We start from the raw sequence: 19,728 nt of genomic DNA on the forward strand, positions 1-19,728 counted from the left end.
CGGGAAGGGAAGGTGGCCTCGCAGGAGTGGCCGGGTCGCCTGGGAGAGGGGTTTTCCATCCATCAGCTCGTCTTCAGCCAGCCAAAACCACGCTGGCACCCCCTGCTCTGTCCCAGGGTTTGTTTGGTTTCTCTGCCGTGTGTGTTTATGTAAACCCTGCCATGTTTTTCAGATGCACTTGTGTGCGGCAGCGAGAACTTTTGTGTGTTTCCTGCTGGATTGTCGGCTCTGACCCGTGACGTGAGCTTCCCTTTCCCCCGTCACATTCTTTCTTTGGCAAGGCGTTCTGCCAGAGACTTTTCACTTTCCTGAAGCTTGGTACTGTCATCTTTTGTTCCCTTGTTTTCCTGCTCTGGCTGACTGCAGCAGCCAGTTCCTGGGGGGTTGGCTCAGTTTTAACTCTGCTACTCTCTCTTGGAACAGGATGGCAGCACCTCTTCTGACATCATCTCGGACCATGCACCTCTTTATGCAATCCTCTGGATTTACAGCCCTGCCATTCCTTGACCTTGGCTAATCTCCATACTTTTGCAATACTTTCAAGCATCTTTCCCAGTGGAGGGTTGCAATTAGAGAGACAAGTATAGAGTTGCATACTTCTCTAGAGGGAGAGCAGGTTTGAGCTCCTTTAATCTAATAGGAAATGTCTCCTTTCCTTCATATGCAGCACTTTCTTGTGGTATGCAGTCATCCACCAGGATTGCTCCCTTCCATTTCTTTCAGCAGTTTCCCTTTCAGCTGTAGGAAGGCTTGTCCCCCGTGATCAAAGGCATCCTTCTACAACTATAGGAGCAGAATGAGGAAACAGAATGCTGGATAAGGGATCAGAAAACCTGCTGGCTAGATCTCTGCAATTAGGCATGTCTTGGAGCAAGACTCAGGGAAATGCTCAGCCATGCTCACTGCCTCAGTTTCCCTGGTCGTTAGCGTGGGGGTAATTGCATTTGCTTCCTTCGGGGAATTGCCTTGACCTCGGTAAACCAAATTTCCTTTCCATGTTGATTCTGTCATTAGAGCAACTGGCTCAGCAAGACAAGTGAGAGAAGCAAATACCAGAGTTAGAGGTGAGCTGTGCAGCTTGCTGCTTCCTGGTGTTTGAGTTCTCCTTCCAAACTGGGCAGCTCAAGGGGTGTCTCGCTCCCTTGACCGAGCTGGCAGCAGTGCCCTTCTGGACAGTATGGGGAGTGAAATTGCCTCCTTACACCCTGGGGAAGGCTCAGATGGGTTTGCTGTTGCTGAAAGCTTCTTCCCAAGAGAGTCCAGGACATTCAGGGGATGCTCTTGCTGCCGAGGAACATTATTGGCAGCAGGCAGTGATGAAATAAAACTGATAGAATGGAAGCCCTAGTCATAGCCATGTCTTGGGGGCTGGTAGGTTATGTAGCTGGTGAGCCAAAACCTGAACAGGGAGAGGAAGACCTGCCAGGTTAGAGACAGCTGCTTAAATTTATGGGGCTGAAGTGAGCACTGCAGGCCCTGAGCTCGCAAGGGGGAGCCTCGGTGGAGTTATTCACAGCACTGCTGATGAGATCAGCTCCAGACTGGAATAGATCCGCTACCGATTCTGTGCACTCGGGACTCAGGAGTCAACAGAGGCATTAGAAAACGTGAACAGATTCACCCATTCTTGCTCTAGCCCTCACTTGCTGTGCTGTTGCTAACAGATGGAAGGGGCATCATGAGAAAGCACAAGTATTGGGGGGAAAAGGTAGTTTAAGAGCATGAATTTTGCTGAGATATAGTTTGGCTCTAAAGAACAGCAGGAGGGAGAAGGAGAAAACCCCTACTGCAGAGGCATTTCTCAGGGGCATCCAAGCATGATCTGAGCAGAGATTGGCAACAGGAAACTAGGCATCCTGAAGCAAATCGGGGGAGCCCAGCTGTGGCAAATCCCTCAGCCTGGATGATGAATACATCCCTGCATTGCGGTGACAGCAAAGTGTGACTTAGTGTTTGCTGGGGATATTTAGCGTAGCAGCTGCCCGGGGAGCTCAGAGGCGCAGCCGTGTGCAGCCTCTCTTTCACAACGTGGCACAGGGAGGAGGTATTCCTGCTGCAGGGTGCCCCAGTGCCGAATGCACGTGTACTCAGCTGTGCAGCTGGCTCAAGTGTGGCAGCTGGTGAGTTTGAATAGATGGGGTTTGGCCTGGGCTTGAAAATCCCTCACTGCCAGCAATCCTGTTTTGGCTGCAGCTGCCTCAAGTTCCCTAGGAAACTTCAGTGCTGGCTTAAGTCGGGACTGTGAAACAGCAAGAGGAGGCAGTCCGGTGGCGCTCTCCCTCCATCCAGGCTGCTCAGTCTCTGCTGCTTGGCACTGCAGCCAGCTTCTGCCCTTAGCTTTATGGTGGGGATCAGCAGGGCAGAGCGATCCCAGTGCTGGGGCATGGTGGATGTGGAGCTAGGAATGAAAAGAAAACTGTGACCCAAGAGGAGGAGGAGGGAGACGCAGAGTCTGCATATGCAGATTTCCCAAGGACCTGACTTTTCACAGGCTCCTTTTTAGTCCCTCTGGTTTCATCTGTCCTAGTAAGCACTACAGGAGCATGGCTGGGCCTGAGCGCTGCCTCCGGATGTTGGCTCATGCTGTGCAGTTGTTAGCAACCTCCCTGCCTTGGTTTTGGGCAGTGCTAGCTAGCAGTGCCACAGCACCCAGGCACAGCTGGGGGACAGGGTGGACTGGGGACTGTTCCCACCAGAGCCTTGTTGTCACCATGCATTTAACCCCACGAATGGGAGCTGCGTTCTGCTCCTTGCTTTTGGGGCCAAGAGTGAAACAGCTAAACCCTGTAAGCCCAGGTCTCTCAGAAGGTAGGCTTTGGAAGTACAGTTGCCTGCAGCCTGTGTATTTACCCCCTAATTTTCCAATGTTTCCCTCTTCGAAGATGGGAAATGTCATGCAACAGGTTGTAGGTGAGTGTGTGGGATGGGAGTGTGTGAGCCAGACTGAAACTGGGAAATGATAATGCTCTGTCTGCTGGTTACAGCTGAACACTGGGTTGTGACTCAGTGTCCTACAACCCATGCTATGGATCACTGTATTTGACCTACTGCCATGAGGGGTGGGAGAGATGCTATGAGAAAACATTGCCCAATTACATGAGATCATGTGGGTGTGGGGACCAGCTCCTGGATGCAGGGGATTAGAGAGGCCTGGACACACAGACGTGTTGAATTTGCCCCTCTGGCTCTCCTGCCTTGAGCAGGCAGGACAAGGAGCCTATGGAGCATGCGATTCTGCAAGAGCTTCCCGTGCGTGCACACCTCTGTCCTAGTTCCCCTGCCACCCCAAACTACATTAGGTTTGGGAACTCAGGGAGCAGAATGGGGGGCAGAGCTCGTGTATCCCCCATTTAATGTGTTGCCGACAGACATGTCCCCCAGCCAGGAGAAGGATCAGGTGAACACCTCTGGGGGTGTTTGACCAGCCTCTGCTTTGTATTTACCTGGAGGGGCTGTGTTCAAACAACACATTGTTCCCTTCAGCTCAGCCGCATTTCGAAGGCACTGTTTGCATATGGGTCGTGAGGCAACCATGTTGCATCTTTGCTGTCCCTGATTTGCAGCCCAAGCCCTCTCCTCTATGCAGAAGGAGGAGATGTTCCCAGCAGAGGCTGCTTCTCTTTCCATGTCCCTCCTCAATCAGAGTAGCTTTACATCTTGAGTAGCTTGCTTCCCTGCAGCGGCACTCTGGCTGAATTTCTGGAGGAGGATGTGCACTGGGAGTTGATGGGGTTAAAAGTGGTGTCACAGTGTGATTCCAGAGTGGGCTATTAGACTTCTTCCCTCTGCTGTCTTGCTGCTGTGCTGCTCCTGCAGCCAAGCAGCCACTTGCTGGTGTCCAGAGCTAGTGCGAGGCACTCTTCAGCTCATCCTGAGCCAGGCCTCTGGGGAGCTGTGTCTCTGACAAAGCTGTTCAGGAAAGATTTCCACCCCTTTCCTAATGAGGCCGAGTGAGTAATAGAGATGTTCCTCAGGGATGGTCTTGTAAGGAGTGCTACGTGCATGTTCAGGAGCAGAAAGCAGGTCTCCACTAGCCTTTTCCCGCTGTTGTGCAGCAGATGTGGATGTGTGTCCCATCTTGACAGAAGAGATAAGCTATCTGCCTACAGATGGGAACTTGCCTGGCAGTTGCCTGTCATCCTCACATTGTCCTTATCAGATCTCCTGGCTTGGCAAGTTCTGTTGGCAATGTGTTTCAGGCTATTCAGCCTGGGATATGATAAGATTAGTCTGGGGTGAATTGCATTCAAAGCATTTAGTTTCTAATACTCTTTTCCCCTCTCTGGAGCAACCATTCTCCATCCAGGAATCTGGCTGCAATTAAAGCCTGGTGTTTGCTGTGCTGTTGGGGGCTTTTGGGGAGGGGAGGAGAGTGGCACAAGGAAACCTGGGGGCAGCTAGAGACACAGGCAGGTTCTGGCCAGTGGTGAGGAATAAAAGGACAGCAGAAAAAGCCACACACTGGAAGGAATGGAAAGAGAACCAGAGAGACCAAACAGTCTGGCATGACTGTTGGGAATAAATATTCACTGTGGTCAAGTGAGGGCTTATGTACTACTGGCTACATGGGTCAGAAAAGGGGTAGAGGTTCATGGGCATAGTCCAGAGAAGGGACAGGATGCCTGTATAGGATGGGGTGTCCCTTAGTGCCCAGTACTGTACTGGAAAGGGAGACCAGGTGTCCCAACAGTGCAAAGCAGCTGCAAGCAGCTGCTGCCCTGCTCCTTGCGGTACCTTGAGGAGATGAAAGATCTCTGGGCTCTAATGCTGGCTTTAAAAGCTCCTTCACCTGGTGGCAGCTCTAAGCAAGACTATGGATGTAACTCCTCACTGGGAAGCAGGGAAAAAGTAATTTAACATTCCCTGCACTGGTGGGAGCTGGAACCTCCTCTGGACATTGGTTGTGCTTGGAGATCCTGCAGCAGGTCAGGCTCAGTTCTCTTCCCTGTATGTTGCTCTGAAGGTCCATGTGTTCAAATATTTCTGGTGCCCTTCTCTCTGGAAAGTGTGAGGAAAGGAATACAGAGTCCTACAGAGTCCTTCGTGTGGGCCTGATCTTTTCTTAGGTCTCCTTTAGATGCCTGCAGTTCCCTCTTTAGATGCCCATTTCCTGCACTGAGTCAATCATTTGGGGATTTGGATTCCCTTTTTTTTGGCAGCTTTTCTTTCCCATTTTCATCTGGTTTGGTTTTTACTATTTCATTTTGCAGGGCCATCAAAGGGAGTTTGTTCAAGCTGATTTTGGAGAAACAGATAGTTTTGACCTGACAACCTCTTCTTCTGCAGACCTCAGCCATGCCCTTAGATCCAGGGTAGGTTGCCTGTTCAGACCCTCTCAAAGCTGATGTGTGGTAAGGTGGCTTGCTGCTTCCCAGTGGGGATGAGGGATACTTGGCTTTAGTGACGTGAGCATGGGAGAACAGACTTTTTCTTTTTGTTTTCCCTCCCATTCTTTCCAGCCCATGAGCTGTTAATTCTTGTGGCTTTTCAAAACTTGCTATTTATCCCTTAGCATTTCTTTCTCTCTCTCTCTCTCTTTTTTATTTTCCAGTGGAAGAGCCACCCTTGGCGTTGTGCCTCGTGCGTGTGACTCAGATGGATTCTGCTTGTCTGAAAGATTCCTGTAAGTCCTCATAGTTGTCCAACCTGCCTGAGCTCAGCACTGGAACCCGTGAGAAACACACTCAAAGCGAGTCATGCGGTGCCAGCGGCCTTGTTCTCCCTGTGTGGGATGGAGTGCTGTGCGCAGGGGCTCGGCAGTCACTCTCACTTCATGCCTTTGCTGTCCTGTGGGGTTGAATCTGGGATGGCTGCTTGGAGCTCAGAGCAGGGAGGTCCCCATGGACCGTTTGTGTATGGGGCAATATTTTGCTTATTCTAGTTCCAGCCAACTGGTCTCATGCTGTCTCTGTTGTGGGAAATGGTCCCCTTGCAGTCAGCAAAGTTGGGCTTGGAGCATCTCGGAAGTCCCCTGGCTTCCATTGTTGGAAGGCTTCTGTTCTTTGAATGCCTCTGGTTTTCAGGCTTAATTGGAGCCACCCAAGGGCTAATTTTTTCCAGAGGCACTGAACGCCTCAGTACCTCCTGCTGGTAGTAAATGGTGTGACCAGAGATCAGCATCTCTCATACTCCAGCTGTATCAGCTAGGGGACCACAGCATCCTTTTAGGTTCTTGCAGAGGTTTGCAAAGAAGAGTTGGCTTTGGATGTGAACCTGGGTGTCTGTACCTCAATTTCATCATGTGCAAGATGAGGGAGCTGCTATCTGCCTTACTCAATGGTAAGATAAAACTGTTGGAGATGTTAATCTTTGAGTGCAAGGTGCAAGTGGAGCATAAGACCTCATGAAGCTGATCCTTTGTGGAGAGCTCTTTGGAAGATCTTTTTCTCATTAAGCTAATAATATATCATCCAGAAGATCTGGGTAAAGCTGGGAGATCCCAAAAGTCTCAGAGAGGGGGAAGCTGTGAGCCTTCTATACATCTTCTCTTTGCCAGTAGGGAAGCTTTCAACACAAGTGCATTTTTATCTTCAGGCATGTTTTTGAAAGCCTTTCCCACAACCCACATTCCTGGCATGCACCCATGAGTGAAAGAGTTAGAGAAAAGAAGTCTGGAAATGGAACTGGGTGGCATGTAATCAGTCCTCTGACCTCCCTTCCCCACCCTGTGCCAGTTCTGTTCATTCTCCTGCCCCTCAGGCAAGCTGGGGACTCAGAAGACATGACTCATCTGGCTGCTCGGGTTGATGACATGGCCCTGGTGCCTTATGAACCAGCTTCCTTGCAAATGAACAACCTTTCTCCCCTTCCTCATGCGCAACTCGTACCACACAAAAATGTTGCCACAGACTTCAGAGCTGCCTGAGAGAGAGGTTCCCTGCAAAGGTATAAGGACATAACTTGGCTATGGGGAGGGAAACCATCCAGCAGAGCACATTTGAACTCCCCATGAAGATGGGAGATGCCAGTCACTCTTGCACCACCACCTTTCTGATAGGGTGAAGAGAGAGATGGAGTCTGATGGAGTCTGTTCCCTGTGCTCTTGATCTGCTTTCTTGGTGCAAGTTCCCTCTTTCACTGCTGCCCCTAGCCCTGAAGAAAGGTGTGGGTTTTTTCCACAGTTCTTTAGCTAGCTTTTTCCTTCCTCCTCCTTATTCCCCACATCCTAAGGAAGAGAAATTGCCCCCTACCTGAAGGGGGATGATGTTTGTGGAGAGCCTACTGGATGCTGACGGCCTCTAATCTCTTGCCCCCAGGTTCAGAGCATGGATGCTACTTCCATACTTCCCACTGTCAGGTAGCTGAGGCAGGAAGGGTGACAGAAGATTCTCTTCCAGTTCTTTGTTCCTTCCCATTTTACTTGATCTGATTGCAAAGGCTTCAGTGCTTTCCCTAAAGAAGCAGCACCTCTCTGGTCAACCTCTTAGGCAGGAGCTTAGTGCTCATGGGCACTAGTTTCCTTGTGCTCATCATTGCTTTAGCTTCTCCTACATCTCCTGGACAGTCCTCTCCTGTACATGCCCTTCAGATCCACAGACCTGCTTACCCAGTCTCTTGCTTACCTCAGTTTGGCTGAGGTAAGTACACTTTGTTCTCTTGGCTTTCCTCCGTTAGGAAGCTGGCTGGCTTTCAGAGCTTAGGGATCGGTTGGCTGAAGGTTGCAGCACTGTCTGCTGAGAGGCCAACCAACACCTCTTGACTAAAGGGGAAATCAGTTCTGTCAAACCTATCTGGGAATTTCTGTGACTGGAAGCTGGAGGACTGAGCATCTCCATCAGGAGGTGGTGGAAGCTTCTCAGTCATGTCCTGAGCCCTGGCTGCTGAAAATCCATCCCACAGTCCTCTAAGGTAGGGGACATTCACCCTCTAGGCCTCATGAATGAGGGACACCAAGGCAGAAACAGGGCTTAATCACAACTGCTGGGAGGAACCACAACTAGGGTCCAGATGAGGTCAGAGAACACAGTTTAAATCAGGTCACTGCTTGATATTTATTGTGTGCAGTCTTTCTTTTTTCTTTACTCCCGCACTGAAATCTTTCCCCAGAGGCTATTCAAGGAAATAAATAGCCAGTGGAAAGGGACAATAGCTTGCTGTGGAGTACAAATTATATGAAGCTGTAGGAAATAATAGCAGTGTGAGCAGATGCTACTCCAAGAAAGAATGCATGGTTGGTCTCTCCAGTTCCCTTTGCCTTGAGCAGATGCTGATGCCTCGTCCAAGGCACAGGCTCCCTGGTGCCTTGAGTGCAATATGGGACAGGCACCTTATCCCCTCTGCAACCTTGTTGTCCTCCAGTGCTGCTTCTTTGGTTTCAAATTAGCACTGAGCTGAAATCACAGCCTTCCATGGGGGTATTAAGGCGATCTCTTTCCTCTTTTTGCAGAGCTTGGTTTGATGTGGGCTCAGTGGCATGGATATCTGTGCACCTGGTGTGGCTGCCTTGCCTTTCCCTCTCTTCCTCATTCCTTCTGGACTGAGCTTCACATCTGGTGATGACCATGTCAGTCCTGCAGGGGACTGTTCATAGCTCATGCTGTCTAGAGAGAATGTGTTGACTGCCTTCCCCTCTGAGCCCCTTGTAGCCCTTCCTCAGAACACCATTGGGAGAGATGGTAGGGACAATTTTGGTCTGCTGGTGTGGATTTTGGGGGCTGCCCCTGCCACAAAAGGCCCTGAGAAACCTCTGACAGCTGAAGCAGTTTGGCTACTTTGGCTGGGAAGTGAGGAAACCCGTGGTTTTCCTCAGGGCTTCATACCTAGCTGGCTTATCTCCTGCCCAAGTGAGAAACCAAAATAAATACTGCTGCCAGCAGTGATGCTGCTGAGGATCTTGGCAGCCTGCTGGGGAGGGTGGCATTCAGTCTGTTCTCAACAGCTATGTGGGTGCCCTGTGGTAGAAGTGGCAGCTCTAGGCTATGGTACATGAGGTACTGCTGTCTGGAGGATCCCAAGGATCCTGAGATCCTATGAATGCTCCTGGTGACCTGAGATCTCCTTAGGACCTAGCAGGAAGGCCGGGAAGGACTGTTAACACTGAAATCTATTGTATGGGACCTCTGCAAATAGAGCTGCTGCATTTTATGGGGTGAAAATACTCTGCAGAGGACCTGCCCTGCCACCCTTCTGGCTGAAAGCCAAGATGATTGCAATTAATCTCTTCCCTCCTTAAAATATGGTTTTGGGTTTTCTTTATTTTCTCCATGCAAAATTGCAGACCTGCTCCCTTTTGGAAACTCATCTTTCCCTTGGGTTGCATATGCCCGCACCCTCGCACTTGTTTGGTCTCTGCCATCCCTCTGGAAATGCAGCAAATCCTCCTCTGGCATTGGTGGTGTGAACATGGGTGTCACACACTAGTACAGGCCAAATGCCCTCTGGCCAGGTTGAACATCTGTGGGGCCCTGGAGGGGCAGTCCCAGTTTGGTACCCAATTATAGGATCATCTCTGAGGGGCGAAGGGTTCCTGGATCTTTTGCACCAGTGGCTGCCAGCTTCCACAGCTATTGTTTATGTTTTCCTTACTGCACAGACCCTCCACCTCTTCTGCAGATGCTCTTTAGCCGGATTTCCTCTTTCTTTGGGATTTACATTCCCATGCTATCATTGTTTCCGCAGGCTTTCTGCTTTGCAGTGTCAGCAGGGAAGTATCAACCTGCCCCCGCCACCCTCCTTTCATCATCCCAATTGCCACCTCCAACTGCAGTGGAGAATTTTGGCTCTTCTGGGGTCCCTAAAGTCTCATCCCCTTCCTATGTGGGGAGCACATACCCCTGCATGAGAGAGGCAATCAACACAGGGCTGGTGTCTGACAATGTGGAGGCTCAACTCAGCAGATGAAGGAAGTTGCCAGCGCTGGCAGATCTGCTGCCTGGTTTCCCACTATTGTTCCCAGTGGCAAATAAAAGGGGGGTGAACGCCCCTGCTGAGCATTGTAAGAAGGGGGTTAATGTAATCTTGATAAAATCTCATGACCCTTCTCTGAGCAGCTCATGCCTCTTTCCTGCTCGTCTCCCTTTTGGCATATTCTCACATCTGTGGTACTTGTGGCTCTGCGCATAACTCTCTGCGTGGGTAGTTTTCCTCATCCCTCAGACAAAATCATAGAATGGGTCAGGTTGGAAGGTACCACAGGGGATCATCTGGTCCAACCTCCCTCCTCAAGCAGGACCATCCTAGTGCACATGGCACAGGATCATGTCTAGATGGTTCCTGAATATCTCCAGTGAGGGAGGGTCCACAACCTCTCTGGACAACTTGTTCCAGGGCCTGGTCACCCGCACAGCAAAGAAGTTCTTCCTCACATTCAGGTGGAGCTTCCTGTGAATCAGTTTTTACCCATTGTCTCTTGTCCTATTTATTGGCACCACCAAGAAGAGCCTGGCTCCATCCTCTTGGCATGCCCCTTTAGATATTTATACACATCGATGAGGTCCCCTGTCAGTCATCTCTTCTCAAGGATGAACAGGCCTTGTCCCCTCAGCCTTTCCTTGTAAGAGAGATGCTCCACTTCCCTAGTCTTCTTAGTAGCCCTCCACTGGATCCACTCCAGAAGCTACATGACTCTCTTGTACTGAGGAGCCCAGAACTGGACAAAGTAAAAGACACATACTGCTCTCCCTCCTGGGCAGCTGTAAGGAAAGGGATAATGACATTTGCAGTATATGCCTTAAACAGGCATGGTGGTGAAACTTGGTGCAGAAAAAAAGGCATAGATGCCTATGCACAAATCACAAAGGAAACAAGATTTTGGTTCTGGCCCTGCTTTTCATGTCAAAGTTTCACTGTGGTATGTGACGTAACAAGTGAATAATTGCACAAGTGCAGTAAGTGGGGTCACCGGTAGGACACTTGATTTTTGGGGTACTTTTCTTGCACAACCCCCAGAATAGATCCCGGACAAGCACTGAAACCATGCCTGCTCTCGTCTCTCATGTGAATGAGGAACTGGAAGTCACTTGTACCTTCGCTTTTCAGCAATATAAGGGACTGCATAAAAATGGCTCGGAGTGAACCAGTTCGGACCCCACTACCAAGAAGCCCAGGGCACTGAAGGACCAACGGGGTGCTGCTGGATCCATGGCGGTGACTATCTTCTACTTAGACTATCTCTCCCCTTCTCCCTGTCTCTCTTTCTCTCTCTTTTCCCTGTACAATTAATTTTGTAAAATAAAGTTGGCATTGTTGAACCGGCATTTGGGCTCATTTGCACCTTAATTTGGGCAGAGGACTTTAACATCAAATCATAAGATTTTAATTGGCATCACAGACAGGATATACTGTTCTCTGACCCAAAGTGCTGTTTAACAGTTCCAAACTTTTACTGTTCTTCTTCCTGCCTGGTGGGCACTGTCTCTCCCTGAAAGAGATTGGCCAAACTTTTACTGTTACAAATTGTCTCCCTCTGAGGGAGACTGCTTTCTGCTGCCTGGCAGGCACAGATTGTCTGCCTCTGAGGGAGACTGAAGAAGAATGGTTACCCAGGGTGACCAGTGTAAGCCTAATGTTTTACTCTCTCTCCTGGAGAAGTCTGATAGTCACCCCTCTCCCCTGGGGTCGGAATGGGCACAAACTAATTGAGATAATGTACAGGCAATAGCTGATCACATTACTAGTTTGCCTGCCAAATGAAAAATAGGAAGAGGAAAAGGTAAGTTACTCATTAAAGGTAAGTTATTTGTGCAGTTTTGGTAGCTTGTTTATCCTGCATGCAAAATGAAATCAAAAGCTCCCCACCACCTGAAAGAGTTGCAGATGTAGAATATATGACTTTGAAGTCAGAAAATTAGGTTCTTAAAACATCATTGTCTTTTGAGAAAGAGACATGGGAGAAATTGGAAAAACTAGTAGACATTTTTCTAAATAAAAATGAGCAATTAGAAAAACTACTGTCTGTGGCCGAATGATGAGACAAACAGCTGCAGGAAAATCTAGGTAAATTACTTGATAAAATCCCACACAAATTGTCCTCTAATTCAGTCCAGCACATCCATAGGGTGGCATGCTGTGAGGATCCCAAAACATGAGATGAGGATGTTTGATGCAATGCTGATGATTTAGAGGAAGACCTTGACCCTATCCCAGCACTGGTAAAAGTTTGGCCTTTAATTAAAACTGAAACTGATGGTGAGGGGAAGGGAGAAGCCCACACTACCGTTCATACTGTTCCCTGGTCCCCCACAGAGTTAGGTAAATTGCAGGAAAAATATTCCAAGTGTCCAGGGAAATCAGAAGTATTTGTATGAGTATGTGTAGTGAGTATGTGTATGTGTAGTGAGTTTCCCTTACAGGCAGAGACCAAATCTTGCTGAGTGAAGAAGAGGCAGAAGTATTTTTAACTACTAGTCCAGGTAACCATAACTACTCATTAACTGCCAAACCTGCTTATTGGGCTGGAGGCATAGACCCACAGGACAGAGGAAAGCCTACTACTGTTAAGACTACAGGATTCTCAGATCTGGCAGCCTCTGTGCAAAAGGCAGCATGTATTCAAACAATGTATGAAACATTTCAATTAAGGCGATCCCCTATAGTGGCTCCCATTGATCTGGCCAGATTAACTCCTCTCCTTCCAGATAGCCTGAAAATATTTGTATCTGATGCCCAAGATCATGAAAGTTGCTGCTGCAGCAGCAAAACCACCTAGAGACCAAATTCACATACCTACTCGGTATGAATTTGTCCAGGAAATAGTGAATTATGAGTGCCATATAGGATGGGTTGGAGTGACCTCTGGGAAGACAGCTGAAACCCCCTAGTGAGTATGTCAAATTTATACCACCACACCAAAGCCAAAAGCTAAACCACTAATTGATTAGATACCCCCTACGAGTTGGTCACAAAATTAAAGCTTTCTGTGTTACCTTTGAGAAGTAAAAGATACTTCTTGAAAAGTCCATCAAATTAGTATCAGATGGATAGTGCCCTCCTTTTAACCCACTGTGCACTGGTTAGACAGAGACCAAGCAATTCTGTTCTATGGTTTTTCCAGGTTGTAGGTATCCTGCATGTTAGAAATCAGACTGAAGATTCTCTTATACCAACTCCAAGTTTCCACAGGGATTGTTTGCTTTTATGTGTACTATATTTTAGGGGTTTTAATTGGTGTGTGTATCTGTAAGTTTTGTTTACAAATTTAACTAAGTAATTAAGGTTAACAAGTGTGGCATTTATAACCTGTGTTGGAAAGATATGCCTTGGTTTAATATGTTTATACTTAATGAAAATAAGTGATTACTGCTTGCTTGCTTTTGCCTAAATCTGTAGAAGACCTCCTTCCAATGGGTATTCTTACGAAGACTGTGGAATACCTGGGATATCCTACAGATAGTGAATTCTTACTCCTCAAATAAAAAACAAATTACTGTGCAGTTTAACCAGCCACTCAATTTTCCCATCATCAGTACCAAAATGCTACTGATTTTAAAAAGTCCACTGAATAAGTGTGCCTGGATAGCCGCAGATGATCACAATAAGGAACATAAAATTAATACTCAATGGGTTATTCCATCCTTTTGAACCAGTTCAAAGCTGAGCCGAGTTGTTTATTTGATCTTTTGAAGGTAAAGGCCAGGTGCCGAAAGGAGGAAGAGGGATTTCCTGCTGTAGTTTATGCCATAATATGTTTTGTTTTTCTATTAGTAGGAATAGTTATTATGCTAGCATGTTTGTGCTGTTATGTATATGATTATATATGTCCGCTGTTGAAACGGGGAAATCGACCCCAGGGAACAGAAGTGCTAATTCTACCAACCTCACATGGGAGTTTTGGGATTTGTGCATCTTTGGAATCGAACACACCAAAAGTGTAGCTTTCCCTACATCAGCAAAGTAGGGCCCAAGATTTTTTGTAACACTCACCATCTACCAGTCAATTTAAGTGAACCCCCACTATGGAAATGATCTTATGTTCTGGTACCTACGCCTTGGTAGTTAGAGAGTAAATTACCTTTGAAATGGAGGGCCCATTACCTATTAAGTGAGGGAATATCTACGGTTTTTGAATGCCCCTGGTTCCCATACCAAGTGAGACTTAGTGATACATACTTTGCATACTACAATAACACAGAGGGACTTCAGGGTTGGAATATGTGTAATGCATCACATCCGGAAGCTGTCTCTTCACTAAACTCTGAAGAGATTGACCTACCTGGGATGATCAGGGGAAGTCCACTGTTACCAGGGATGTCCCAAATCCCCAACTAATAGGATTCCTTGTCAATATTTCCCTTTTGATCCCATTTTTCATCTGCTAAAACAACTGGATTATTATGAAGCACCATATATTTAAAAGTTATTTTTTGTGGTGTGTAGAAATACCCAGCAGGGCAGGAGTATTACCTATAGATTTTTCGATATGTGTTTTAATACGTGGCATGTGTACCTGTTGGGGATACTCCTCTATGGGATTTAAAATTCAAGGCCTGCTGTGTAATTCTGTGGCTAATTTCAAGACGCACTGGGCCCACATCCAACGGGTTCAGTATTCTGGAATCCCTTGCACCTACTACCTATAAAAGAACATTCTGATCCTGTCACCTCCCCAAATGTACGTGATGGACTGTAACAACACCTGGACTTGTAGGATGAGCTGCTATCCTGCACCGCTTGGATTAGCTTGAGGATGTTCTGATGGAAAGTTTTAACTTGCAGTTAAGCCTAACTGAGCACACTGGTCTAAGATGTGGGATTGTACTCCTATCCTTTTGCCCGAATCATGTCTGTCATTATTTATTGGTGGGAAGGACATGATGAGAGCTGAGTTCTCCTGAACACAGCTGAGAATGGATCATTGATATACATGCTGCAGATTATTATATGGTAGGACAAAAGTTAGCTTTGGGATTTAAGATAATTTTTACACCTTATCGAGTTATCAGACAACATCAATGGGCGTTAGAAAACATAATATGGCAAGTGGACAAGGTATCTTTTTTGAGGAGTTAACTTGCAAGTCCAACAAGTGTCAAAAATAGCTTTACGAAATCGGTTAGCATTAGAGACGTTATTACTTAAAGAGCAAGGTGTATGTGGAATGTTACATTTAACAGATACTGGATGTTGTATTACAATTTATAATGCTTCTACTTCCATTGAGGAAGCTCGAGACAAAAGGAAAGAAACAGCTGGCCAAACTGCAGAATTGTTCCAATCCATGAAACCTAATGACTGGTTTGAAGGTTGGAGCCCCAACTCTTGTTTAATGTGTGTAGTCTGATCACTGAGACTCATGGGGTGGGGCTCATGGTTAGTGCGAATTGGAATGATGTTGTTAATTAGATTTACTTGGTGGATAAATGATTGGAATTGCAGTTGTTCAATGTACGATTTCTTGCATTATGCCTTCTGCTTCATCCATCTTTTCTCCCTCTGTCTGCTACGTGCACATCACCACTGTGGACAAAGACAACGACTGAAGACAATGAAGGATTGATATTTAGTCACGGGGTAGTATAAGGTTAATGACTTTGCAGTATATGCAAAATTTGTTTCAGGAAAAAAGTGGTGGATGCCTATGCACAAACCACAGAGGAAACAAGGTTTCAGTTCTGTGTTCTCCCTGGGATGGCTGCAGGGGAGCAGGGTGATGTGAAGGTGTGTACAGGTGTGTCGTGGACACAAGAGTATGATGGTAAAGAGACCCAATGGCAGAAAACAGCATCACCAGCACCTGTTTCTGCTGGTTCCACAATCAGCCCAGGGAGATTTCACCAATGGTTTCAGTGTCCTCAACAGCAAACAAATTCCCCAAGCCTGCTGAGTTTTATGACCTGCTCATAGGAAACACCTCTGGGGAAGGAGTGCTTATCAGCACTTCTCCTTGCTTCAGGATGTTTTTGGGAAGGGCAGAAGCTGTCTACCAACTGGCTGTGCATCAGCAGGATGACTGCACTCAGCTGCTCTCTGCAGGGCTGCAGACGGCAGCAGAGAGACTGCTGGTCTCCTGAGAGTTGACCTTCTCCTTCTTCTCCTTTTTCCACTTGACTTTTGGAGAGTTACAAATCTGTGATACTGTCTATTGACTTATATCTTAGCTTTTACCTGGGAAGAAGACAGCAGGGGTGATACTCCTCTGTAAGGACAACATTCCCATGTCTCAGGGTTAGGGAGGATGGGGCTGTTGGACGTTATAAACATCGCTTCTCAGGCTAAAAGATTTAGGTCTTGATGGGGCTTGGATGGGAGGTTGCAGAGTGTCCCATATGTTGCTGTTGCAGTCCATCCAGCTGAGGCTGAATCTAGAGCCACAAGAAGGGATGCCACTATGTCACTCCTGCAAAGGACTGTTCATAGTTTGTACCATCTACAGGGCATGCGTTGGTTGCCCTCTCCTCCAAGCCCCTTTGAGCCCTTCCTCAGAGCACTGTGGAGAAGGATGGTGTAGACCATTTTGGTGTACTGGTGTGGATTTTGGGAGCTGCGCCCTGTCACAAAAGGAAGGAGCTGGGATGCTTCTTTTGGCTGAGCTGTTACACACAGAAAAGGACTGAACATGGTGGTCACACCTCCATGACCAGCTGGGAAGATGCTTGCTCTGTGTGGTGTCTGAAGTAGCACCTCTAGGGGTTGTGCATAGTAGTCCTTCCACTGGGAGCCCACCAAAGAGGCTGGGAATTGGTTAAATCTCCTGAAGTCCCTAATGAGAAGTGTACATAAGGAAGCTTTTTCTTTGGATCAAAGTCTTCTGGCTTAATAGAAGCCATTGGAGCTTTGCAGAGGCAAGGGGCATGTTAATGTGTAAGCCACAAGGAAGTCTAGGGATGTTAGGTTCTCTGTTGAAAGCATTTCTGGGCTAAACTGCCTCCCTGCCTGATTACTCTGCCTTCTGAGGAAGATGTCTGTAAGGGCTGCTGCTCCTGTCCTCTGTCACCCAGGGTCCTCAACTCAGCAAGGCTGAGTGAGGGGCCGGCAGGTCACACCCACTCTCACCACTTTCATTTCTTGGGCAACACTGACTTTCCACCAAACCCTGTGTAATGCCCCTCTGCTTTAACTCTCTTTGTACCTGTGCTGTCATGCTTTCCTTTCCTTCTGCTGAGAACAAGCCTGTTTTCGTCTCCTCTCTCTCTGATGTATTTTCTCTCTTGTGGGCTTCACTTGGCCCACTCTTCCCTCACTGTGAGAGAAGCTCATGCAAGACCTCCAGCATGGAGGTGTTTTGGCCATGAGAGGAGCACCAGCTGAGAGCAGTAGATGTTCACCTGGCTGGGGCACCTTCTCCAAGCAGCACCCTCTCACTTACAGGGACTGAGGAAGAATGGCTGAAGGAGCCTCACAGATTATTTTTCTCTGCCTTAGGATCCATTTCAAATCTTAAACCTCGATATGAAGCCTGGGAACACCCTGAAGATCAAAGGCAAAATATCTGCTGATACTTCTGGGTAAGTACAAAGAAACCACCTTGACTTACCAGGATTGAAGGTGGGCTATAGAGGTAGGTGGTTTTCCAAGGTCCCCAGATACAAAATGTGTGAGCATATCTGTGTTAGAGGAACCCCTATGCCACCACCTGCCACGCTGATGGAGGAACTGGGTGCAGAGATGTGTGTTGGATCTCAAGTCTTCCAAGACCCTCTCCTGTGCATGCTGCTGACCTTCCTCCTGTTCATCCACAGCTTCAGCATCAATCTTGGCTCCAGCTTGAAAGATCTGGCACTTCACTTCAATCCCCGCTTCAATGAGTCTGTCATTGTCTGTAACTCCAAGTGCTCCGATGTGTGGCAGAAAGAGCATCGTGACAGCCACTTCTCTTTCTTCAGGGGCTGCACTGTCAAGGTGAGGAGTGTGTGCTGGGTGTTGGGGGGTGTGCATGTGGTGGGGGGAAACCTCTGGTTAGCAGATTCCCATACCCTAGTTTTCCCAGTCCCATCCAATACTTCATGCTTCCTCACAACAGCCTGTCATCCTCTGGTTTTTGGTCCTGATTGTCATTTCCACTCCTTCAAAATTCCAATGCTGCTTCTGGGAACTTTGTGTGAGCCCTTTCTGTCTCAGGCTTTGTAAGTGCTTCCTGACCCCCCAACCTGCCCATCAGGTGAGTGTACCAGAGCATGTATGAAGGTAAAAGGAGTCTCCAAGGAGCAGGATCTTTCTGCTCTCTACTTTATTTCTCTCCGTAATTCCGTCCTGTGTAAACACAGGCTTTAAGGCAACCCAGAGTTTGGAGCAAATTCCAAAAACCTCTCCATCAGCTCTTCTGTCCTCATTACTCCTGGATCCATGCTGCCAATCTGTCCTCTCTCTTCTCCTGCCAGGGATGCTGCCCTAATTGCTGTCTCACCCCATCTGATGTCCCAAGTTGTTGACAGGGCTGCATTTAGGAGAAGTCCAGTTTCCACTGCTGTGGAGAGAAAGCTTGTTTCCTCAGGCATGATGGGCTCTTGGGGAGGGGGTAGTGAGATGATGGCTTTGGAGAACATTCCCTTTGGTGTGCAATGATCAGTGATGCATTCTCGTCCTGTCTGCTTGTGCGTGTTTATCAGTAAAGTTCCTTTTTCCAGGTCCCTGTGAGCTGCTGAGGGCATTGGGGGGTCAGGTTTAATCTGCCCTGTTCAAAGCAGTACAGTGGCATATACATTCCATGTGTACATGTACATATACATTCCATAAAGACATGTAAAGACATACTTGGGTTTAGCTGCTCTGAGTTTACAATCTCAGTAGGTGAAACAGTCTCAGGAGAGATCCTGTCCCCAAATCATAGTTTGTATACCAGCTTAGACCCTTGATAGCAACTGCTCATTTCCTGAATCACCCTCAGCTCAACCCCTAACACCTTGATTAAGGTTATAGTGAACAGGTTTGACCCTCTTAGTCAATCCTTTTGCTTAGATGCTGACCTCTGAATACCCTCCTTGTCCTCAATTCCCTTTCCCAGTTCCTCATTGAAATGCTGACAGACAAATTTCGTCTGAAACTACCAGATGGGCATGAAGTGTGTTTCCCCAACCGGCACAGCTACCGCAAGATCAACTACATGAACATCATGGGAGGCTTCAAGATCACCTCCTTCAAGCTGAGCTGATGGGTGCCACTTCCCAGCTCTAATAAAAGACCAAGCCAGTGGAACACTGCTTGCTCCATCTGCTTTGTCTTCTCTGAGATCTTTGGGTCTGCTTCTGTGTAAGCCATTGTCAAAGCCCAAGGTTTTCCCACTAACAGAAAAAGAGTCCTTGTTGGATGGAAATAGCTCCCAGGTAATGCCAAGTGCTTTCCTGGTCAGAAGAGGATATGGGGTTTAATGGGTAGTAGATAAACCAAAGCAGGCTGTAGGTGGGGTTCAGGAGGAGGAGGAGGAGGTCACTATATGATTGCTTGGGAAATGGTTGTATAATCTCTTCACAGTGCTCCATTTCTTCCTGCACCTGAGCTTTTGGGAGGGAGGGATAGAAGAATGGGCAGAAAAGCATGGATGTGATTGATGTGGCATTTTGCACCACAAAAGAGCAACCTAATTAAAAGTTAGGTGATGTGGGGAGGGCAGCACAGGCGTGCCCCCAGCCAGCATTCCTGCCATAGATAAGAGAATGTCTCCTCCACTTTCCTCTTTAACTCGCCTCACTTATCTGCTGGCACATTCCAGTCAGGTTACCCATTACTCTGACATTTCCACAGCAAACCCTACTCAGGGAAAGTGAGGCAGGGGAGGCAGTGAGGTTTGGACTGAATTATGTGGCTCAGCACCTCCAAGTCTGTGTCCCTTGCACAGGACTACAGGCAAATAGTCCT

The 19,728-nt window shown here is 47.7% G+C and overlaps 1 protein-coding gene across 4 annotated transcripts; it reads left to right on the top strand.

The window, feature by feature from the left end:
• On the top strand, nt 1–19,083 carry LGALS2 (galectin 2). Of its 4 annotated transcripts, XM_032688000.1 has the most exons (7): nt 17–117; nt 5,211–5,312; nt 5,552–5,623; nt 10,978–11,085; nt 17,299–17,381; nt 17,616–17,775; nt 18,878–19,083. In XM_032688000.1, the coding sequence occupies exons 4-7, from the start codon at nt 11,080–11,082 to the stop codon at nt 19,022–19,024; spliced, it is 396 nt and encodes a 131-aa protein (XP_032543891.1). In that variant the 5' UTR covers nt 17–117; nt 5,211–5,312; nt 5,552–5,623; nt 10,978–11,079; the 3' UTR covers nt 19,025–19,083. The 4 variants fall into 4 exon arrangements, with proteins under 4 accessions (XP_032543890.1, XP_032543893.1, XP_032543891.1 ...); XM_032687999.1 differs by lacking the exon at nt 5,211–5,312 and having other exon boundaries at nt 1–117; XM_032688002.1 differs by lacking the exons at nt 5,211–5,312; nt 5,552–5,623 and having other exon boundaries at nt 9–117.
• Nucleotides 19,084–19,728: the final 645 nt, after the last annotated feature.

Source organism: Chiroxiphia lanceolata, chromosome 5 (assembly GCF_009829145.1).
Source record: "Chiroxiphia lanceolata isolate bChiLan1 chromosome 5, bChiLan1.pri, whole genome shotgun sequence".
In the NCBI taxonomy this organism is placed as follows: Eukaryota; Metazoa; Chordata; class Aves; order Passeriformes; family Pipridae; genus Chiroxiphia; species Chiroxiphia lanceolata.